This window comes from Athene noctua, chromosome 5 (assembly GCF_965140245.1).
Source record: "Athene noctua chromosome 5, bAthNoc1.hap1.1, whole genome shotgun sequence".
In the NCBI taxonomy this organism is placed as follows: domain Eukaryota; kingdom Metazoa; phylum Chordata; class Aves; order Strigiformes; family Strigidae; genus Athene; species Athene noctua.
Window position 1 is genome coordinate 4,601,939 of NC_134041.1, and position 25,098 is coordinate 4,627,036.

General features: G+C 38.3%; 1 protein-coding gene across 5 annotated transcripts in view; it reads right to left on the reverse strand.

Moving 5' to 3' along the window:
• Positions 1–25,098, reverse strand: part of FGGY (FGGY carbohydrate kinase domain containing) — a 144,841-nt gene that overhangs the window by 73,388 nt on the left and 46,355 nt on the right. For 2 of the 5 annotated variants that reach the window (XM_074906107.1, XM_074906105.1), the window contains exons 7-8: positions 16,607–16,722; positions 2,869–2,997 (exon numbers count right to left, since the gene is read on the reverse strand). In XM_074906107.1, coding sequence (XP_074762208.1) covers positions 2,869–2,997; positions 16,607–16,722 — 245 coding nt within the window. Of the gene's footprint in view, positions 1–170; positions 295–2,868; positions 2,998–4,284; positions 4,344–16,606; positions 16,723–25,098 lie in introns of those variants that run through there. The other 3 variants (XM_074906108.1, XM_074906106.1, XM_074906109.1) reach the window with 3 other exon arrangements.

Genomic DNA, 25,098 nt, shown 5'->3' on the forward strand with positions numbered 1-25,098 from the left:
ACGTACTCACATTTTTATCTGTAGGCTCTTTTAAACTGGTACAGTAGGTCAAAATGTAAGACATAACTGCTCGGGGTTTAGATTTTTATTTTTCCATAATAGGTATCAGATGGACTGATTCAGGAGTCATAGATGACCTCCACAGACACGCGTATTACATAATTCTTTACCTTATTTTACTCAAAACTTTGAAGCCCTCATAAACTTCAGGAACCTGTCCAGCAAAAAACCACTTTATATCCAGCCAAAAGCAGATCTGAATAGTGCATCAGAAGTTATTAACACCGAAAACAAGATGTCCATCGTGTCATTTTGGTTTAGCCTGCAGGATACAAGAGAGCTGCTTTTGTTACTCTGCTGTTACAGACTACTTTTAAAACAACCAGCAGAATGTGTTCAAGAATAAGAACAATGACACCCACTGGATGTTGTTGTCCCACAAACTAATCTAATGCTTACTAATATACAACTCATATCCTTCAAACAAATTGTAAACCTCAATATTTCATTACAGATTACAGCAAGGTACTTAAACACACACCAGTACCTTTTCAAAACAGAAGTTTTACATCAACTGTAAGAGTTATTTATTTCCAGTATTTTCACATTTTAATTCACTGCTTCAAGTATCTCCTATTTTCTTTTCTTCTGTGCCCTGTTTATCATTATTAAAAGGTTAATATGCTTCAGTGCATTGCCATCCTTAATGTCTTTTGATCAGACACAGTTTCACTTCCTAGTCCTATTATCTGTGTTCTCATTTTGATTTTCTGTTTTTCTTCAGGATTTTCAGCTCTGTATTCTACACACTCTAGGTTAAACCAGACATGAAAAAGAATAAGGTTCTTGTCATTGACAGCTATGGATGAAGGAAAGCTATTCAGTATTTGAGGGGCTGCCACACCGTTCATTTTCTTTATTCTGTTCCATTATCTTTGCACTCTCCCACTCTCCTTTTGCTCCTGCTGCCTCTCTTGCTATCCAAATATTTTCCTTTGTACTGTCTTTTCTACTAGTTTCCCTACCTATTTATTACCCTTCCCAGATTCAAGAAGAATGAGTTCCATCTTAAATCTTCCTCTTTTCCCCAACTCCACTGAGTTACGGTGTGATCAGCATGCAGGTTCTCCCACTGTGTTACTGCCTCATCCCGCTGTACTGCGTCTCTCCCTAACAACAACCTGTACGTTTCTTTTCTCCTGACGATGATTTCAGTAGTCCGCTAGTGTTCGTGGTGCCATCTGGGAAAACATCTTCTGATAAACAGGGCTAACAGAAGCAGACTGTCTCTGTCCACTGCAGTCTTACTCTGTGGGATGCCAGTAGCTATGTATTTCTAATGTTAGAGTTTATTTACAGAAGACTATAGCAAATGAACAGCTCTCTAGTCTTCTTTAAATTCATTGATTTCAGCACATGAAATTTGCTGGGCAAACTTTTTGTGCTCTAAATCCAGTACTAACTTAACAATGCCAATTAAATGCCACTGCTGTTTTCACATGCTCTGTGACAATCCAGTTTTTCAGCCAGTTCATTGTTTCAGGCCACCTTATTATTACATCCTTTTCAAGAACACAAGTCTGCTAGGGCACATAGTTTTAAGCACGTTTTTATGCAATTAGGATACTAATTCACAAATAAAAAGCTAATTTTAAGTCACAACAGTAGGAAAACAATACATCTACGACTATGACACTAAAAAGCCTTCCTTTTTGCAGCTGGATCTCTATCTGATCCTTCTGAGGTAATAAGAAAAGCAATCTACATGATTGCTTAACCTCATCAGAAACAGTTATCGAAAGCAGAGTAAATGGATTTAAACATTTAAAAAGTTCCAGGCCACAATTTCTAGAAAAAATGAGATTTGAAACATCACAAAATATATGAAACAAACCTGATATTTTTGCAGCTAATCATGTTCCATCTAGATCTAGAGAAAAATACTCTGATGAGTAATAGATTTCCATTGAACAGTTTCAATAACACTGAGACTCTCTGAGGTAAGACTTTTTTCTAAACTATCAAGCTAAAAAACCCTCAATTTCCTGATGAAAAAGTTACATTGAATCATTTTGTTATTCACTGTATTTAGGTAAGGCCAAACAGCATAGTAAGAAAATGAAGCCATTGAGCCTCACCAAATATATTTCAACACAGTTGAAACTGGGCATATTGGAATATTGTGCTTGAAAAGACAAAAAAAGTCTAAGCATCAGGCCTCCCACTCCAGCTATGGATAAAAAGTTCAAAGTCACAGAAGGGAATGCTGTGCAGCAGCCAGTTCCCCCTCTACTTTTGTTTGCTAGTTTAGATACACAGTATTTACATATTCTAACCCCCTGGACCAAAAGCAGTGGTTTTGGTATATATCCCACATTGTGCTAGTATAAATGTATGTGAAAAAGTGTCTATTGCATTATTTAAACAAAGCATGAATCACTTCTAAAACTGAGAAGGAAGACTAACTATGAACAATCCTCAGACATGAGACTTCTCACTTAGAATGTTAATTTTTTATTTTTCTTGCCTGTCCCCAAAGTTTTGAGCAACAGAAGCTGCAAACTCTCAGCACGTTGGCATACCAACACAATGGTGTTTCACTTCAGGAATTCGAAGTGAAGCTAGCAGAAGTTAACAAACAGTTTGGAAATCCAGCTGAAAAGAAATGAGGAGTGATAGCCTCTTTCTATAAACAGATATTCAACATTAGCAGTTATTGTGAGGGGGTTTTTATTTTAGTTGTGCTATTTCATAAGAACAGCATCAGAGCAAATTGCTGGATACAAAACAGGTTGTGAGAAAAATGGTTTTCTAAAATTAATTCAATACATTCCTGCTTCCAAGAATAGTAAAGATATGACTGAGTACCTAGTCCTCCAGCATGTGCATCAATGAGAGATGCTGCTACTGCAATCCCTTCAGGGAGACCGAGATCTTTTGCAGCTTCTGGCGTTAGACCTTTTCCAACAGACTCTCCAGGAGACAAGACGTGGTTTCCTGGGCAGACACAAGAAAAACCAAACACCTGTCAATTTACTAAATAGAAAAATAAATGTGTATGTTATTACAAGAACTCCCTTCCTCTCTCTCAAGTTAGTGTGGTATACATAAAACAAAAAAGTGCATCAAAGAACTCCATCTGATTAAGAAATATCTTTCATTATCTGTCTGTATATTAAATACAGCCATGCTAAAGCAGGCTGTCCCATAGCAATTTAAAAGTTCAAAAGTATTCAAAGTCCTATCTAGCCACAGAGAAAGATTTCACCACAAGCAATTAAATTCTGCTTGGCATCTTTCCAACAGATATGAAATACTTATGCAGAAATCCCAAGTTCTTGTGGTAGTTCCTGACTAGGCTGCCTGCAGCCGTTCTCTGTGCATGTGAACGAGATTTAGCTCAGCCCATGCTCACAACTGAAAACTGCACCTGTTGCACAAGGCAGGGGCCATTTTTTCCCCCATTTCCATCCTTTCCAGCAGTTTCTACTAGGAATAAGGTAGCTATAGTAACAGGAACTCTGAAAAAGAAACTGGCTTAAGCAGCAAATTCCTCCTGTTGCAGCTGTATTTCCTCAGAGACTTAAATAATCCCTTTTGAGTCTTCACTGGCCTTAAGTATGAAGAACATTATGGTCATCCCAAACACAGCAGTGCAACCCTTCCCTCTCAGTCCTGTCACCAGGGAGCCTGGTGGCAGGTCCCATCTGCATTTATCTCCGCTACCATAACGCGCATCAAATTTTGTCATGCGAAAAGAGATCGTTTCATTAAATCATGGTGAGAAGAGATTGCTTAGAGCTTTGAAGAACAAATCTAGAGTCATTAAACTTCCAGAATTTAAGGACACTCCCCCCCAACCCAGCCTCCTCTCTGGCTGCTGAGTATAACCACAGCTGAAGCAAGGAGACTGACAGCTCCTGGAACTGCACACACTTCCTTATTTATCTAAAGATTTGGTGGGTGAGAGGCAGTGGAAGGCACAGTGGGAGCTCCTATGTAACTCCCTGCCAATACCATGGCTTTTAGTACATATCTGTAGCATTTACTAAATTTGACACATTTTCTAGGCAGAGTTGACAAAACTCCTTTTAAAAATAAAACAGGCTTCTGTTCACAGTCAATTCTATTGAGAATGTTACACCTAAAGCACGTTCTGATGTGTAGAAAGGAAGTAAAATATCCACCACGACAGAGATTAATTAAGAGGAATAGCATATCATAAAATACCAGGAATACACTAATGCCCATGAGCATAATCATCTAGAAATACAGTTACACTACCTTAATGGTAGATGAAGGTTATGATATTAAATTCATGGGTAGAAAACGGGTCTTCAGTTTTATATATCACTTAAATCTTTGTCTTTGCTGTAAATGATGTTGGTTCTTCACTTTAAGGAAGGTGCCCACTTCCTGACAGATGCAGTGGATGGAGCACTTTGTCATTAGACAGCACACACAACTTCTCGGTACTCGTTTCTCCAAGAGTTTCTCTTCTACTGACCATCACACTGCTGCCTCTGAAACGCTAGGCTGAACCTCATACTGGAAATTTAAAACAAGTATGTATAGTCAAAACTTCTGCACTTGACTTTGGGTTTATATTCAAACATTGGGGGCAGTAAGCAAACCCCACCATTTAGCTTATATGGAAGGAAGCGATGATGTTAAACTATCTCCTCAGAGGAAAAAAATGTCTGTACTTTATTAATTCTTAGTGTAAAGTCAAAACATTGTGCTAGCTTTTCAAGAGGTGATCTTTTGCAGTTTTTCTCCGATAAGTTGGAGAGCAGGATGTTTCTCTTTAAGAGAACTTTCGTATTACCTCTCTGTTTTTTTAAGACATTGGAGAATATTATCAGTAAAGCAAGAAGTTGTGTGTTTCTCATGACACTCAAAGACCCTGCAGGTGAAAGGAAGTTCAGAAGAGTTCATGCAGCTAAACCCACATCTTTTTCTTCAGGATCAGTCACCTGACATGAAATCACACAAATATCTTGTATATAGAGCATGAGGTGAAATTAATCTGAAATAAAACCTCTTTTCAGGCACTCAATTCCATGGCTGGCTTGTTTATATCAGTCATACTGGTCAAACATTTTAGTGTGTAATTATTATGTGGTTAAACTCCATTCTAGAGTTCAGGGCTACTATTAGACAAAATCTTTTCCTACCAGCTCCTCAATTACTGTATTTCTAGTTAATGAGCACTAAGGGAGCAATTTCCGAGATAAAGATAATCCTCTCTCCTACAGCAGCAGTAGAAAATGACCCTATAGAGCCCTCTGGTACTAGTTATATATCAGAATGACCAGCAGCATTGCTATCCCCCATGGGCATAAAGTGTGTGAGAATGGGTTTCTTGTGATTTGAAGATGCAGCATAATAATCTTGTATTTTTTAAAAAATGAATTAAACAGTAGAGTATGCCCCATCTGTTTTAGGAGTCATGGTAAACCTGAACAATTATTCCTTGACTGAAAGCGCTTTCTGACAACCTGGGAAGTGACAGCAGTCAGAAGCCACCCATGACAAGGATTGAGAAGGGGAGTCTCCTAGGTCAGCCAACAGTCAGGGAGTGCAGAAAAGAGGTGACAGCAAGTGGGAGCAGCAAAGAGAGGACACTGACTCTGCCCCTCTACTTCATCCTCCCAGCTTTAGAAATCAGTGAAAGCTCTGCTACACCCATACGATATGTTCACGAGGAGCTTTGAAAAAAAGGAAGAAGCCCGCTCTGCATGGGCACTCTTTCTGTCATCGTGGAAGTTGCCTCCCCACCCACACAAGTGTGAGTAAGTAGGTGTGGAATGGGCAAAGCCTTGGCTGAACCACATGGGTAGAGACCTGGAAAGGGAATTTTAATTCTTGTGGTTTAATCGTCACTGAAAAACTAGAAAACTCAGCTAAGCATCGCTATGCTTGGAATCTGTAAGTAAAAAGCTATTAAATGATAAAATAAAAAAAACACAAAAAGCAATCAAAGAGGAGCCACAATTAGAAAGTAAAGCATTTGAAACAAGTTGTACTGCAGTACTAGACCGGGAGAGACTGAACAGATTCTTACTTGAGCAAAACACTGTGGCTTTAGAAGTCAAGGGACAGCTACTATAAAAATAAAGGTATTCTACAGCTACACACCAGCATTTCAACGGCAGGTGCTGCCACCCTGAAATCCTACATGTCAGGGGAAAGAAGCTGTCAGAGAGGGAGGAAGGGAAGTGAGAGCCGCCTGCGTACAGAGGCGGGCAGTGGGAGTATTACAGAAGGCTGCATAAAAGAGGCAGTGAAAGGACTGAGTCTTCTCAAGGCTCCTGCCAAAGTAAATGTATCGAGTCTTTTGTTTACAGAAGTCTCCTGTGCAAGTCATTTACCTTTGCTATAATGACTTCCAAAATTAGACCTAGCCAAACAAACCCATAATGGCTGAAGCTGGAGAACTTTCTGTTTCACATTCAGAGAGCTGTTTCACTAATGCAATGCCTTAATCCACCACCTTTTCATTTCGGACGAGACAGACTATTTCTAGCTATTTTTTTCCCCTATAAAGCAGCAAGTTTACAAAAGGAAAAAGCTGTCTGAATCTCTTCCTCCTCTTTTATCCTTCTTCGAAGCCTAATGTTAGAATTTGCTATGATCAGGTTTTGTTTAAAGAATTCATGTGGTACCAACGACCCTCTACCTTTTTAGGCGGTTACCACAGCAACCAGCTATTTACCAGACGCAACACACAAGGCAGACAATACATCTTCAGTCAACTTTAGTAATCAAAATTCACTGTACTGGCTTACTAATATTTACCAGAACTAGGTACTTTAGGATGTAGACCTTTTTAAAACCAACAAAAGCAGAGCGCAGCAGGGGGCCCAGCTGACTCAGCTATGATATACTCCCTGAGAACAGCTTTTCATCTATCATGCAGAACGTGGCTGCATTTCATAGGCACTTATATTTGGCTGTATAATTGCATAAAAATTCAAAAGGAAGAAAATCAAAAGGAGATGTCCCTTTTCTTCACTAACTTGGCACAAGCAAACTTGAACTTGGATGTATCAATCCCTTCTGAAAACCCAGCAACCTCAGAAAGTAACCCAACTTAAGGGTACGTCCTGTCTCCAGTTTATAGCCTTCCCCAAACTGGACAATCTAAAGGCTTTTTAATTTAAAAGACAATACACAGACCAGACATCCTGTTAAATAAGTGATATATAACATGCACTGAAGAAGTTATCTAGTTAAACAAAGCTGTGCTAAATAAGGATCAAAGGAAACAGGACCTCAGTAAAAAGAAGCACTGTCCATCCAAATGGATCTCGTAATAAGCAATGTAAGGGATTTTATCCCTCTCAATTATACACAATACTCACATTTAACTGAGATATATATGGCTGATTGTTGTACAATTTTTAACCCAGCTGATTAGCAAAAATAGCACTAAGATGAGAAGGAAGCAGGATAACGATGCAGACTATAAAACCGTAATATTAACTTCTTCTTAGGACTGAATGCATGGTGGTTGAAGAGTGTTAGAAAAAGCCAGATTGGGGCTTTTTTAACCTGGAAATACCCTCCATAAAATTTCCTGGTTGGCAGTTAAAAACTTCAGAATTTTTATTCAGGAAAACCAAAACAAATTGTGATATTATAGGCCAGCTTATTTAAAAGTGAGAAAAACAGTTGGTTAAACAAAATCACTTTGGCTTTCTTCAGTTCAAAATTCATCTCTGTCTATGCGAGCTGCCACAGTAGCTTGAGGCAAATCTAATTTGGGTCCTTTCCATCCCACTCTCCCATACAGCTTATGCCTTTGGCTGAACTACATCTCAACTACCTAACATGTAATTACTTAAGGCAGACATATTAGGTTGCTAAATACTGGCAAAAGCAAGCAACCTATGTGCAGGCAGATCCCGATTCATTAAGCTGAAAAGTAAATTGGTCTGCAGACCATAGGTGCCTACTTCAACAAAGACTACTGCCGCCTTGTCCAAATGAAAGAGAGCTACTTCATGTATAAATGATAAGATTTCCTGGTTAAAGGTCAAAAGAAAAAAGAAAAAGAAGCATTCTGCATCGTTGGATCATTAGGCATGTACATTGATGGACACGACCGAGTTTTCATTACTAGACTTCAGTGAAACAGTGCAGAATGAACATCTCTTGTAATGCATGGCTCACTACTCCCTGTGCTGACAGGCATACGTTATACAATACATACGTTTGGATGTCTTACTAAGTAACTAGATGCAATGGATTTGCCTCCAAACCCAGCTACCTAATCTCATGTTTTTGTGTGCAAGCAATAATTTCAACGGGCTGATAATTTAGATTTCTGGCACTTTACTGTACAATATGCCTAACAGTCTCTCTAAATACAAAGATCATCAATGTAGACGACGTGACTATTGCTATACTTCCAGAGTTGCAAGTAATCAGACTTTGGTGTGGTACAGCACATCACTGATTATACAGGCAAAATAGCTTGTATTAATTATGGATTATTACTTAACAGAATGTGTTTTATTACTGGATGTTTTTTAATAATTCACGATAGCAACTCCTCTGTGAAGAAATAATTATCTCTTTTTTAAAACTGAAAAAAATGACAGACCAAAAATACCCTGATCAGTTATTGAAAGGATACTTCTGAATCTTTCAGCTAAGCTTCTGCTACCTGCACAATCTTATTCCCCACCACATTCACACAGTATCCAGTTTTAACAGCCATACTGAGAAGATACTGATGCATTATAAAGGGTTCAGAAATGAGTCAGGAAAGCAATGACAAGGATTGAGAAGTATGACAGTTCACACAAGTTTTGCTGAAAAACCTCAAGCAGCTCAGTATTTTCCTTTAACATAGAAAATTTCAGCCTGTGCAGGTCAGGCATGTCACTACAGTCTGACAGACAGGAGTAGGAAGTTAAAGTTCAGATGAAAAATATATTCTTTAATTAATGCATTAACTTTGAGAAATGACAGCAAGTAACAATCAACAACCTTTAAGTGCGAAGCAGGCTCTCCATCACAGAAAAGTATAAAATAAAGATTGGTTCTAAGATACACTTTAAACTACTTAAACATTAATTTTAGGGAGTCCAACAGCCTCTGACTAGGAGGAAGTCAGCAAATTCGTTGAAATAGTCCTTCTGGTTTTGTGATCCTGACTCATACAGCAGACATCACTATTTTAAAAGCTATCTCAGCATGAGGCTTAAGCAAAAAACAGATGAAGAACAAATCTGTATCAGAGAAAAAGTCAGGTAAAAAGAAGAAATGACCCAGAACTATTCTGAGAAATGCTTTTTTTAGTTTTCTGGTTTTAAAACTGTATGAAAAATAAGGAAGGAGGAGAATATTTGAGAAATGTAAATATTAAACAATCATAAACAGGCTCAAAGTCTGCACAAAACTTCTCCTATGACTTTAAAAACAAAGAATCAAAGAAAAAACTCCTAGCTCTCCTACTAGAAAGTTCACAAGTCCACAATGTGGCCAGAGTAGAAGAAAATATGATTCCCCAGGCAGACAGATACTGAGAGCAGAACTCTAGAAGTAGACAGCGGGATTTTTTTTTTTTTTTAAAAAAAAAAAGCTCTAAGCTTTTATTATTAGTTGTCTAAGCTATGACAGAGGATGAAAGAACACCACACAGTACTCCTCACCTCTTGCAGCAGAGAGGAGGGACAAGTGGAGAGGTGATAAGCAGGGTGAAGAGGAATGGAAAATGTCACCCAGGAAACACTGTGAAGAAACCTGAGCTACCTGAATTTAGCCCAGCCTATTAAAGAACAGTTATTGGAAAGAGGAACAATAGAAAACAAGGAGAGATTTGCTGACAGGACACTCGACAAATTCAAGAAAGGGAAAAGCAAAGTTCTGCACATGAGGGGAAGGACCCCGTGCGCCAGGACAGCCTGGGGCTGACTGTCCAGAAGGCAGCTTGGCAGAAAAGGACTGTGAGGTCCTGTGGACACCACGTTGAACATGAGACAGGCATGTGCCCTTGCAGCAGCCTCCTGGGCTGCATTAGGAGGAGGGTCACCAGCAGACTAAGGGAGGTGAGCCTTGCTCCCTGCTCAGGAGGCCACAACTGGAGTCTTGCGTTTTATACTGGGCTCCCCAGTGCAGGAGAAATATGGACATACTGGAGCAAGTCCAGCGAAGGACTCCAAAGGTGACAGAGGCATGTCGTACAAGGAGAGACTGAGAGACCTGAGACTTCCAGTCCAGCAAACAGAAGGCTTGGAGGCGTTGGCTTACCAATGTACATAGATATCTGATGGGAGGGAGCAAAGATGATGGAACGAGACACTCAACGGCACCCAGGGACAGTACAAGTGGCAATGCACACAAGCTGAAATGCAGGAAATCACATTTAAACAGAAGAAAAAATGTTTTTACTGGGAAGAGGTGGTCAAGACACTGGAACAGGTTACCCAGGCAGATTTTGGAGTCTCTGTCCTTGGAAATACTCAAAACTCATCTGACACAGCCCTGAGCAACCTGCTGTAGGTGACCCTGCTTTGAGCAGGGGAAGCTGGACTAGATAATTTCCAGAGATCCCTTCTAACCTCAACCATTCATGTGATACAGTGATCTCAAGATGGAAAAAAACATAAAAGAAAATAGAAATCACAGGAACATGTCGCTTTTGAGAAAAATTCTTTCTAACTTCTTACTGCTGAATCACATACTATGAAATAATGCCTCAAGCCTTGAGGAAGGAGACACCCTAGAACCTCTTTGCGCTGTGCCAGTTTCAGCTCCTTTACAGTTGCTACAGCTCTTGGACAGACTGAAATGACAGGAAGCCAGAAAAATGTTAGCATATTTGGAACACTCTCCAGTTGTAAATTCCATGGATTTTGACAGCATGTAAGTGTAAATATCCCCTGATTCATCCTTTTAATTTTGTTTGAAATTATAACGTGTTGTAATTTATTGGGGATAGCAAAAGACCAAAGACAGACAGATAAAGGGACTCCATACTTAAGAGAAGCCTTTTACTTATTATTCTCTACCATTTGCAAAGTACGGTGTTTAAAGCTTGTTGTTACAATCAAGCTTTATGAAGAACTGGCAGCTAAAAGCTGACCTGAAAAAAAAAAAAAATCATCCCTTTCAGCCTTCAAGGAAATAAATCCCTCATATATTCCGGAGCATCTGGCATCAAAGGCCTTGGAAGAGATATAAAACTGGCAGCACTGATGGCTTGACCACTCCCTTCACAGCTGCTGTAGCATAAGTTAATATTGACTGTATTCTCACCCTCTGGACGAATCTTCCTTTTTCAGCCTAAATTTAAATAAATGAGTAGAAGTTCCAAGTATTAAAACTAACTACTTCTGACAAAAGTAAAACCTAAGCAGAGTATTTAAGTGTAACAAGTGAGGTATACAATACCATTATCTTCATTAGCTTTGTATGTGAAAGTAGACACTGGCAGATGCAAGAATATAACCATTCATCTAATAACATGTTCATGAATAAACAGCCTGCTGTTCTGTCACTTCTTTGAATGCCTAAAGGAATGCAGAGCTGGACCTACATCTGAAAACCCAGCACAATGTAAAGCTTGTGCACAGCGCTAGAACAGGGAGGGTGACACTACTGTATTGATGCATGGGAGCAAAGACCACTAACCATAAATGTACTTCAGCGTCAAGACAAACCCTTCATAATTGAAAACACAGTGCCAAAACTTAAAGGCAAAATTTAAAAAAAAAAATCAGAAGTAATCCCACTGGAGACGGATTGAGACAATCTGTGAAAAATGGGAAGCATCCTTCCTGAATGTGACTAAGAAGGATGAGTGGGTAAAAGATTCAGTAGGATTTAAGTAAAGAGATGTATAAGGACAAGAGAGTGTTCTTCCTTACACCACCATCACCTGCAAAGGCAAAATCAAACATGGCAGAATTCTACCAGTCTTACGCAAAAGCACATTAAGCAAAGCTAGAGTTTTAGAGATATGAAAGAGAGAAAAGTGCTGCTTGAAGACAGGCACAAGACTAATCTCCATATTATCCAGTCATATCAAAGTTTAAGGGGAAAAAATCCAGGTATTTTTAAGAAAGAGTTTATCATTTTGTGAACAGGATTGTTGACGATGCTTGTCTGCAAAACCTTATCTGCTGATATCACAATCTGTCCATGCAAGAGTTATTTTCATTAGCATATTCATTTCAAGCACTCAAAGTTCAAGGCAAGCACTGAATTTCCATGAAGCTTGTGAGATTTAAACAATCCAAATAATTTTCTCAGTTTTGCCTCAGATGTTCATAAAGATCTCATACACATGAGCTGCGTATTTATTCACTTTTGAGGATGTGGCTGTAAATTCCTAGTCAGGAAAAGCTGGGAAATGGGTTTACGAAATCCTTATCATGTTGAAGGACTGTACTTCCAAGTATGAAGCTTTCTTTTCAAAAAAATACTTCATTAAAATCAGTGTGCTGCTCCATCACAGGTGAAAGAAGGTGACAAACGCCCCTTTACAAAAGATAGCATTTTAGCCTTCAACATGTGATCTACAAGAACAATAAAACCTATTCTGCAGCACCTGCAATGTTCTCTCAGACAAAGGCACCATCTTCAACCAAAAAAAGACCTGGCATAAAATATTACCATTCAATAAAAAATCATTATTTGGTCCCTTAAGTAGCCCCTGAAGTAGAAGGCTGTGGTGAAAATTTATCAGGCATTTTCCTCCAAATGGAATATATGCTTCAGTACCCTAAAAGGTCTATAGTACATAAAATTTTAACGGAATTGTTAATGTCTTTCTAGGTTTTATAATACCACAAAAGAGATACTCATCATGTGTTTTCACCACAGCAGATAAATGCTAATGCCTGTAGTAACAACACTTTCACAGTGGTTTTGAACACAAACCATCTTCCACTCTCTTGGTGGGCAAATTAAAGGGATCAATAAATTTTGTAGTATCTTCAGATAACACTCTTTACCTTCACAGACGTGATCAGTAAATTCACGGTGTACAGAAGGGACCACAAACAATTATTATGTGGATTCCCTGAAAGGTTACACTGCTCTGAGAAATGTAAAATGTCAAAGGCCTGGGCATTTCCATATGTAAACCCACGCCTTGATGTGGGAAAGGTTTGTGGAAGATTCTAAAGGTCAGATGTGAGGGTCTCCCTTATCAACAAGGTCATGTGTTAAGTTAAACTGAAACTAAAAGAAGTGTACTACCTGGAACGGCAAGCACCACTGATTACAGTAAATATACTTTTAAAGGGCAAGACATTTTAAAAGTGATGTTTAAAAGCGTATTTATCAGAATAAAGAAATATGCACATTCAAGAAGTTTTTCTCAGGTAATTTCCATAAATATTTCCAGTGTTATGAAAGTTAAAGCTACTTCAAAAAAACAAAACCATCTAGGGTCATAACTATTTATATATGGTTCCCTCTGATTAGAAAGAATAGTAATTTCACTAGAGATTAAAAAAAAAACCCACATAGCTTTGCTGCCTATTTTAAACTGGTAAACTATGTATTTACTTTTGTTACAGAATGAAAATTGTGCTAATTTTATCTTGTGACATTTTTGCTTTGTTTAGAAAGAAATGATGATTCAGAGGCTGCTAATCTTTTAGGAGAGATAAGTGAGAAAAATGGTATTATCTCTTTACAAGGGGAACGTGCAGGCACTAAAATACATCCTTGTATTTGAGCTAAACAAACCTTGAGCAGACACACACGGACTTGGACAAGCTTGAGAACAGAAAAGGAAATTCCACTAGAATTACTTCAGACTTGTCAGGGTTTTGGTTTTGTTTTCATTTTAGGAGGAGTTTTTGACCATGTACAATCTCTCTTCAACCTACCCCCACCTAGGCTATCTGGCAATTGTGAGTTCCTTCATCTGCAAGCCAGCTAAGCCTACTGCTTAGAATTCTTTTCTGTCAGCCATAGCACACTATGATGTGCCTCCTGGAAGCACACACTGTTCATCCATATGAGTTACTCAAACAAACTGCCTTCCTTCTAATGGGCTGAAGTTAACGGCAGCTGAGACTGTCACTCATGGGGACAGCACCCTGAAGCAGGATGATGAATACAGCTTGAGCTGAGTGCAAGGTGTGATCCTGTGTAGCATCTGTGGGCTCCTGGGGGGAGGTCTATGCAGTGATGGTGCCTTGCCACCGATGCCAACACCTTGGGCATTGGTAGGAAGGAGCCTTCCACTAGACAAGACCATTCCTGCTCCAGTTTGACCAGTGCTGCTCAAGTGACTGAAAGGCGCTTTCCTGCTAGGTGGATCTACAATGTCCTGATTCATTTAAATAAGGAAATCCGGGCTTATTCAGAGTGCTCTTCTCAAATCCAACAACACCGAGCACTCATTAAACCAAGCAAACTCCCTGAACTTTCATTGAAACCACGTTACCCTTCCCATTTTCCCATGTACGTGTAAGATTAGGGGTGGGAGAAAGAAAAGCACTTCTACAGCACACAACACAGACCTCAGCACCGCTGGGCAGCTTGTGGGCAGGGAGTGAGTTGCTTTGTTTTGGTGTCCTTTTGTCTCCTTCTGAAGCTAAATCCTTCCAAGAGACTCCAACAGGCCCAGTTTAGAAGATAAAGGAATGAATGAGTTTATAGTTTCCATATTCATACAGAGAGCTCCTTACTCCCTCTTCATAGACACACAAATGAAGGTCACTGTCCTGCTTTTTGTGATTTTATCACATTGCTAAATATAACGAATGTAATACCTTCCTTTTTTAAAAGAGTCAAGGTTAGACAAACAGTCATGGAAATAAGCATATATTCTACCTAAGGCCAGGTTTCACATTATTATGCAAAACAAAAAGTGTCTTATACTTTGGATACACCTAAGGTAATCAGCCCAAGAATCTGAAAACCAAAAAGTTTCTCAAGGCGAGTAAAAGTTTGTGCTCTTCAGAAGCTTCAGGTTCTAGCCTACAGTTTGGTGCAGTTCTGGAGGTCAGATTCTGTCTCTGCAATTCCAGCCAAAGGTATTCTATGGTTCACTTCTTGAAAATAAATGCAACTGCCCAGGGAAGTTGACACTTTCCCTATTAACTCTGGAAAACATTTTTGTCTCGCAAGAAATGCCTATCAACAGAAGTTAATTTACTGATTTATTTTGTAAACATTGTGTTTTAACAAAAATGCAAGCCTGATATTGGAAATTAATGATTTTTGCCTTGCTAAATGCTGAGCCATATATAGATTAGTTTTATGAGGGTCACATCACATGACAACAAAAGGCCCTTTTTATTAATGGCTACTTTATCATTTAAAACATGTATGTTTAGTTACTTAAAATGGCAAATTGCTTTGCACTGTCCTTGAAGTGCATTGCATAAATATTGTATTAAAACCTTAGCTTACACTTCATAAATAATTTATTTTTAAAATACTCTTCCATGGGACTACCAGCTGCCGAGATGGTCAATTTTCTGGTAAAAACATGTATTTATTGCAAGTCTTATTTTAACTTGTTGAAGATTTGCTAAAAGCCACGTGTGACAGATGTTTTATGAATTGTATTCAAACTAAAACCTCAGGAAGCTAAAAGCCTAATACTCCTAGTAGGTTTATACCGTTGCAGAGGCAGTTTCAGTTGAAGGAGGAAAAGCTGACATCTATTCAAGGAAGCTTTCAAGTACAATTATCTGAAAACCTGAAAATGACTTATAGTGTATTTTGCGATGATCAGAAAATTTTATAGATTTCATTACATTTCTTTTCACTATGGTCCTCCCTATGCCACTTCCATTTCATGTTCCTGCATTTAAACTGCTGTACAAACTTGTTCAAAGTGCTAGACATTAAAAAAAAAAAAAAAAAATCAAAGGAAATTTTAGATAATTAACTTTGATGAACGAGCATATTTTAATTCATGTCTGGTAATATTCTTGTTAATGACATGTCTGCTTAGGACATCCATTAAAAGTCCATTAACTTAACAGGGAAAGTCTAATAAAGTTATCCTGGAAATTTTCTGGTATATTAACATTATGGACTTTTAATGAATATCTGCTGTAGGAATTGCTATTAGCAAGGCTACCATTCTAATTAAACTTGGGCTCTGAGAGTGAAAAAAACAGTATAAAGATAATAACAAGTAGAAGTAGCACTTTTCTTGAAAATTACTATAAGGGAGATTGGTAAAGGTCACAAAACATGCTATGAGTAACAGCTATAAATGACGACGTTGTGGCTTGGGGTTTTGTAGCCTGGCATCCAATATACCTGTATCAGGTGCTTCCTTCATGTAATCAACTGCTGAGGCTCCCATTTACTTCTCTATTGTTGAGACTGAACAGTACTGAAAGGCTAGCTAGGCCTTTCAGAAGGGTAGAAGATATAAAATTTAAACACAGTTTTTCATGAAAATGCAAAGTAAAAAGAGTAGTTAGGAAAGCTGTAACCTATGGGCATCCAGCCTTGTTATCAACCCATCTGAAGCTTCATTATGTCCTGCTACATTTCTGCTGACATTCACAACAAAACAGCAAAAGATATTTTATATGTATAGAACTTTTTATATAGACACATATATATCTTTTTACATATATATAAAACAAAACAACCCCCAATATACCTATTTTTTCATACTTATCCTTCACCAGATCTTCCAAACCAATCATTTTCCAGAAACTGTCATCCCAACCTCCATCTGGAGTGTACGTCCACTTGCACACTACCGTACAGAGGGACCTAAAAAAGAGATAATATAGGCACAGAATCAGGAAAATGAACACATTTGGTTTTAAACTTGTGACTAGAAGGAACTCTGTGCAAAATAATTTCTTCATTCAGCCGTCAAAAATTCCAAGCATAATGCTAACATTAAAAAAAAAAATTGATTACTGTTTGGAGTGCATGTCTTGAGATACCTTAAAAGGACGTTATGTTTAAGATTCTTCTCTGCTGAAACAACTCCTGGTCTGGCCGCTTCATTGCATAAATCAGTCAAATAACAGGCCATGCATATACCCAGAAGACAGCATAGCACGAACAGCTCTTTAGCAAGCAGCTCAAAGATTCCTGCTTCTCCAGGCTGTACCTAAATAGCAATGTTTTGCACACAGTATGTCCCTAGAAAAACTTCCTATTGCTTATGTTGAAGCCGAATTACAATTTACAGGAGATTATGTGTGCACTGATAATTAGGTTAAATGACACTGCTTCAATCCCTGCAGGTGTAAAATGTCTGTATCGGGTGAATGTGTACAAGCAAACCTGCATCCAACTACCGGAGCTTCTGCATAGCATGTGTTCAAGTACCACCACCATTAGGTCTGTATTTCAGCAGAACCTGATGACAACTCAGTGACATGCTGAAACAGCATTAGCCTTGAAGCAATTGAGTGCAATATTAAGTTCTTGTTTCAAGTCTCATTCCTGATAAACTGATGCTGAACTTTGCTGTGACAGTACAGCATCACGGGGCAGACTACAGGAGCAGAATATAAACAAAAGACAAGAGTACTTGCAGAAGTGTCTATCATAATAGAATGTTTTTCTAACATTCTAACATCAGTCCTAAAAATGACTGATATCCCCAACCTCTCATTCCCCAAAATATGAATAATGATCCTGAAGATTTAGTATTACACAGACTCTTTTCTGTCTGAACACTAAGAATCGTCTCAGAAGATTAGTATTAACTTTTCAAGCACAATTTAACAAACTAAAAGGTATTAAAAGTGCTAAATGCCACTGAAAATTTCAGTTGTCTGTAGTCTTGGGAATACTACCATATATCAAGTGCAAGACATCTCAGATGTATCTCAGGGAAACAAAACATAATAACTGTTCTCAAAGAGGAGCCCCTTTCAGAGATAGATTTTCTGTGATGTCTTACAAGACAGCTTATTTGGGACTAATATTAAGCCAAGGTGTGATTTCCCAGACGTATTCTTTTTATTAGGCTGTTAAAATTTGAATGTATATCTTCAAAGCCAACGGAATTTTACTGAAGCATTTGACTTTTTCTTGCAGTTTCGCATAAGTAAAATCCAAACAAAATTCCTGTCTACAAAAAGTATTTTTTGAGTTAAAGTAAACCCTCCCTTTCATCCAAGGGAACTACCTAGAGACCTAAATAAGGAGAATTAAACTTATTATTGTATTACATATTGTTACATTACCACATGTCTAGGAAAACGAGCACCTGACAATGACCCCGCTGTCTACAGCAAGGTGCAGTTACTGAACAAAGAAGGAAGATTTCTGCCTTCAGCCCTTAAATATAAGACAGCAACATAGCTGATAGTCAGATCCAGTGAGGTGTCCCAAAGAATGTCACACATACCAGCACCTACAACCTGTACCTATAAAACACAATCAAACCCAACCAGATACTCAAAATACTAAGTATTCAGTCAAAGGGGAAGAAAAAACTTCATGTAAAATACTTGCTGCTAGTACAGATCCCATTGCACTTTTCCTACCTAGGCAAAGTAGAGTGTCTTATTTTACAGTAGTAGCAAAAACCATGCAGTAAATAATAAAGGATTTGGTCTTTTTGAAAAAGACACCACTAAGGGAATGGATTCTGCTATTTTGAGGCTTGACAAATATACTTGTCATAGTTTCCCATTCATTTATACAGAAATACCCCACAAACAAAGCAACAGCGAGTGCCTCTCCTCCATTAAAACACAGTAGCAGAAACTAAGAAATCAGCAAACAGGACAGAAATAGAAAAGCTATTTTTATTTACTATTTAAAAATCAAAGTTAAGGTTTCTCCTCACTGATACTGTACACACAATAAAGCCAAAGAAGAACATGAAGAGACTTTCCACACAGCAGGAAAACTATCTGGAACTCTAGTTTCACCATGTTTTGGGGGTTTATGAGAACCAAGGATGTACAAGTGAGGGCAGGATTCTCACGGGGTGGGACAGCTAAAGGCACTGTCCTTGGTGTAAATCCTCTTACGTGACACTGAGCAGAAGATTGGATGATTATATGGACTCCCCGTACTCCCATCTCATCCAGGACAGAAATGTGTATTTTAAATGCATCCTGTTTCATTTCATTCTATTCTTTTTGGAATGGTGATGTTCATTCAAAATCCCACTGTTTAGCAAGGTGCTTTGTTTTGTCTTTGTAATGAGGGAATTTATTAACATTACATATTTTGGGGAAAAAAAAGAAATAGACATAACTATTTATATCCTTATAAATACTGTGGAGATTATTTCAAGGTTACTCTTCAAACAACTTTAACAACCCACCCCCTCCCCATTTTTAAAAAAACATGTTAATAGATCAGACAATTACAATTCAGTGTCTAGTTTGAAAACAGAAAAGCACATGACCTGTAACTACAGCAATGATAATGATATAGGAAATTCCAATTTCCAAGGATTTAAAAGCCAGTCATGGAAATCTAATTAGGACCTTTGACAAAAACTGAGCGAATAAATAAATAAATTCTAGGCTGAAGAAAACACTGGGAAAAAATAAACATTTTCCCCAAATCAGCTCAAACCTCTCATTAAAAGAAAAAAAAAAAAAAAGGGTATTGGAAATAATGCTCATTTCATCACTTTAGGAAAAATTTAGACATAAAGCGTGAAACAATAATGCATCAAGTTTTCCCAAATATGGTAAATACCAAATCATAACAAGTTATCATCAGAACGGAACATGTATTTTTCTAATTAGATCAATGCTATGAACTATTGCCACACTCTGAAAAATGCTCTAAGGATGAGAGCTAAATGTCATGGCTCCTCACTTTCAGAGATCACAAAGCAACTCGCTCTGAGTCTCCACGCTTACCCAAAGAGAAACCGGAGCTGCCTTGCTGGACTCCAAAGAACATATTTTAAACAGGGGCCAATTCTTCCATACAGCCCACGCTGAGGAACACCACATCACGTCTATAGGCCCACCGAAACAGCGTGGATGGAGACAGAACAGCCCTTGCCAGTCCACTGAGTTCCAGTGTATTGGCGCTCTCTTACTGGATCTGGTTGGACTGAACATACTCTAGTATGAAACAGTAATGGGGCTGTGAGCATTTTCATCCTGCTTTTGTGGATTTATAAATGTAAAGTGCTTAGAAAAAAGATAAATAAATGATTTCTGGTTCAATTTTAACACAATATAGACAACATGAACTGTTGGAGGACAGTTCTTCTCAAGTGAATTAACTGGCAGATCTGATATGAAGACCAACCTCAACTCCAGGCTAAAATACTAACCTATTACACTGGCAGCTTTTTATTTTCATGGCCACGAGAACCTCAAAATGCTTGTTGTAAATGCAGTCTGAGCGTTTACACTTCTCTGGAATTTAAGCTCCTCATTCCATCATTGCTGCCACTCAATTGACCCATAAAAAGTAGATGTTTAATTGAACAATATAGCTTTATATAAATCCTTAATATTTATGAGTAAGTAATATACTGCAGAAAGACATTCTGGTCTCTTAGATAACAGTTCAAGAAAAAAGGATTTCTCTGGAATGCCTGTAATGACAGATTAACTTCACTACATGCTTCAAAGGAAGAGGGATGTGTTGAACTCAAATCCCTGCCACTTACCTGATGCAGCGCTCTAAGAATTAAACACAGCTGCTCAATTTGTATATCCTAGAGAGCTGTATGCACATGTAGAGAGAGCAGTTTATTCATGGTTTTTCACCTTTGAATACAAATGGCATAGATATATATTAGCTTTTGGGAAGTCACTTGAAAATTCTCCTCCAGAGCATCATCCTGAGAAAGTGCTAGCATGAACTTGGAAAAACTGTATCCAGAAAGACATTATGGTAAAGAGGAAGGTGAGGAACTAAATCATTATACCTACAAAGAAAGCCTCAACTATTAGAAAATTTTGTATTTCTCAGCAACTCCTAAATTTATGAGATGAAGGCCAAACATTAAACAGAAACAGTACTGATACTCACTGTGGTATAATCCCCTTTTCTGAACTATTTGGCAGTACTGCCTCAATTATTTGGCCATAAACACCAGACTTGCACTAGCTGAAGCTGGATGAACCAGATGGATTGAAGCAAATGTTCCCCTTACTTTACTACCAGGATCAACTGGGTTCAAAGGTGCTGAGTTAACAGGCAATCATCTAGGCAACTGCCTCATCTAATGCAGGACTTGAGAAGACACGGTGCGCAACTCCTCAGTAGCACACGACATTGAGCTAGGCTGAAATACCATGAATTTGAAGATTGTTTTCCTCAAGCATGTTCCCAATACAATGAAATGAAAGATTTCCTTTCTCTGTTCTGAACAAAAAGTTTTGCTTAGAATACTCTTACTGAAGAAAACAACCCTTTTGCATGGAATTTTTTTATTTTATTTAAACCAGATTTTAAACATGAACAGGATTATGTTTAGCGTTTGTTATATTTTCTAGTCTACAAAGAACTATAGGATCCTACTTGCATCCAAGAGCCTCCAGAAAAAAAATCCCCGCCACATTCATTACAAAGTAGATTTGGCTGGGCACAGAATATTACACAATCCTTCCTATTACTGTCTGGCTCTTGAGGTTTTGCACATCTCTTGCTGAGGACTGACTATGGACGTGCTGAAGTCCTGTATGACCAGAATCTCAGTATTCTGAAAAAACCACCAGCATTAGGTCCTCGTGAGTAAACCATGAGGTTCAGGGAGTCTGTAGGGATTGGGCACACATTGATAATTCCTAAATGCTGTCTGGAAGCAATGATTTGGCCCCACTAACCTTCAAAAGGATCCAGGGCAACTAGACTCATGGCCAAAGCAACTCAGGTGCCCAAAGTTAGTTGGTATGTGGCTCCTCCTGCATCGTCTACCCATTCTGAGTATTATCTCTTACTCTGTTGTACTCTTGGAGAGAATGAAATCAGATACACTCATCAAAAAAAGGGAAACACTGTACAGTCTTAGTTAATCTGCATAAAAATGTATCTAAAAGATAAAGGTCACAAAAATCTTCTCCACACCTACTTAAGAGTTGCCAGAGCTTTACACTTTGGTCTGTTCTTTGCTGACACCATCTCCCACACTCCAGAAGGGATAGAGCAAGCAAGGACATGGCTCCCAGCTCTGCAGAGATTCTGCCCTGTCTGGGAGAATACTTGCTATCTTTGACAACGAAACACAGTTTGAGGTGTATTCTGTAACTGCAGCATTCTTCTGGAAGTCATCCTAATTTTGAGTATGGTTTAATATAAAACTCCTATTAACGAGGATAGTTACTAAAAGAAAGGGTTTTTCCCTGAAAAGTGATCCCATAACGTATTTATATATGGTTTTCTATTCAAGAGGGTTGGTACAATACTAGTTAGCCTGGATAATGAGTCAGCTACCAGCTTTAAAGGCAGAGCACTTACTGTCTTGACCATCCTGAAGTGAATGGAAGATTTGCTCTTGATTCCAAAGCAGAGGGATCTGCTTAATTCATTCTAACTGGTCAGAAATTAATTAAAACTCATTAACATGATTAATTTTATAGGCATCATTAACAGCCTAACAGTTTAATCACAAAGTATATTCAGTGTATCACTTCCATGAACAATGTTCTTGCAACGTGGCTGTCATACTGAGAGTGACTTGGTGGGGATGACTAAAACCAAGTGCACCTGCTGAAGACTGTACCAGAGCTAAATCTTACAGAAGCCAGGACAGGGTACAGTTAGGTCCCAAAAGAAATAGCGTGTGGTAGGATAAAGTAACATTCTGTGGTCTGTTGCCCTGATTTTAAAGCTACAAAGAATCAAGAACTGAGAAAGCTGTATGACGTTCTGAAGGCAAGAAGGAGACCTGAAACAATGGAGTGTGACTGTCACAACATCAAACATGTTTTTCCTTTTGTTCTGCAAACTTCAAATTTAAAACAGATTTTTAATTCAAACTGAAAACCAGAGCTTAGGTTCTGTTCAAGTGAACTTCTCCACATACTGACATCTGGACCAAGCTGTCAGTGTCCTCCCAAATTATGCACCCCACAGTCTTGAGGCTTTTTACAAAAATGAGCAATTCACTGCTCTAACACAGTCACAGATCTGCCTGTGGTTTTTGCAAAAATGTTCCAGACAAAAAAATTAAGACAAAGCACACATACTCCCAGCATCCAAGCTTTATGTTAAACAGAATGGGGCACTGGTACTGCAAGAGCCTGAAATACAGCAGAGGTTATCAGAGGGCAGAAAGAAACTCGTAATTATCTCTGCTCCATTATGCCTAATGCCATATACTTTAATACATGACCTTTGAAATAGAACCAGATTATTACATCCACATACACTGCTGGTATTTATACCTGTCACACCAATGCCTCTGCCTGTCTGGTGTATTTGGCTGTTTTGGGGGAATCTGGAAAAGAAGGGGGCAATTTGTCCTAAGGGAACAAATCTCAGATAATAGGAGAAAGAATATGACACCTAGTCATTTAGCTTTGAAACCTCTAAAATGTATGAGATGCTGCCCATGTTAAGCATTTGCTAAAAAGAATCAAAGAGCGGTGGGTTGAGCTCACAGCGGAGTAAGAGCTGCACCTGTTGTCACTCAGTTACTACAGCAGATCTCTCGCACAGATTAGTTTTAAACCACAGGGCCGAGTAAGTCTGGGTGTGCTCTATTTCACATACACTGTCTGCGTTTTAGTCATTTCACCTATTCAACAGCTCTTTAATTGTATGTACACAAACCAAAACATGTCAGGGGCTGTTCCATCCACCCAACTGTGCAAATCCCAAGTTCCTAATATTTACAACACACCATTTTTTATTATTATTGCCTTTGACCCAAAGCCTATGAAATTCCTGCCTGCCCAAACCCATTGTCTTAGTACAGCAGTGCAACATGACTCTTGCCCGAGAAGGGTTTTCTTCTTCTAACAAAACATTAAACATGCCAAAAAAAAAAAAAAAAAAAAAAAAAAGAGACAGGTGGGGAAGCCTGTTTGGGACAACTAGCAGACACATACCAGTTGCACTCAGAGGCCTCAACTTTCAGTCTTTGCATGTCTGAGGACTTAAACCAAGCCAATAAAGATAGCAAGTAATCAGCATTAGCAATTCTACTAGCTTCACCCTTTCTGTGCTCTAGATAACACGTATTTATCATAAATAATAAAAAGTAGTTTGACTGCCATTTAGATTTTTTTCAACAGTTAAATATCACAGCAAAAGCAAAGCTTTCTCTCTACTTTGAAATCTTCACCAAAACTGAAAAGGAAAAAAAAAAAAGATGTACAATATAAATATTTTATACATAAATAAGTATATATAAAAAACTCTAGGGTGAAATTCCTTTCTTCTGTATGATGCAATGAAATGCCAGTATTTGTTAACACTAAGGTCAGAGGCAATTTTGTCATATTTCACAGATGAAATAGGATTAAACTCCAGATCTGACCCTTAAAACCTGAAAGAGTTAATGTTCCAAAAATTATTTGGATTTTCCTTTTTTTAATCTTATTTTAAACATCATCAGTATTGAATTCACCATGAGAAAAACTGAATCTCAGAAAACAGCTCTTCAGTTCCAAAAAATAAAGTTTTAGTAGAAAAGATTTCTTTTTACTAGAAGTGTGTAAATTTGGTAGAAGATACCAATCCCCAGTCACCAACCCAAAGGACAGTGAACCTATAAGATGGATTCACTGAAGCTAATGATGATACTGGTATGTGACTATATAATACCTTTCCAAACCTTTTCAAGCCTGTTGCTGAAAAAAAATATACTGAAGTCCTACATTTGGCCTAAAGATTTCACAGTTTATCTTCAAAAATCCGTGTTCAAAGTATTTGTTTGACAAGATAGACTATTCTTTCAATTTTTTCTGAACACTGCTGACTCAGTGAACTTGTATGGTCCTAACAGACTCCTTCACAATCAACAAGACTAAATTTTGGTTTAAAAATCTGTGAACTTGTATTCAGCAGCTCTGTTGGCCTCACATCTGAAAAGTCAGAAGTCTCACTGGACTAGTGGCACAGCTTTTATTTAAAAATGTTAAACAGGTCTCCCTTCCTCGTCCTAAATCTCCCTGCCAAAGCACAGTCCATGAAAGAGTTACGTACTCTTCGAGGCAATGGGAGGGCTCTTAGGGAACAGCAGCTACA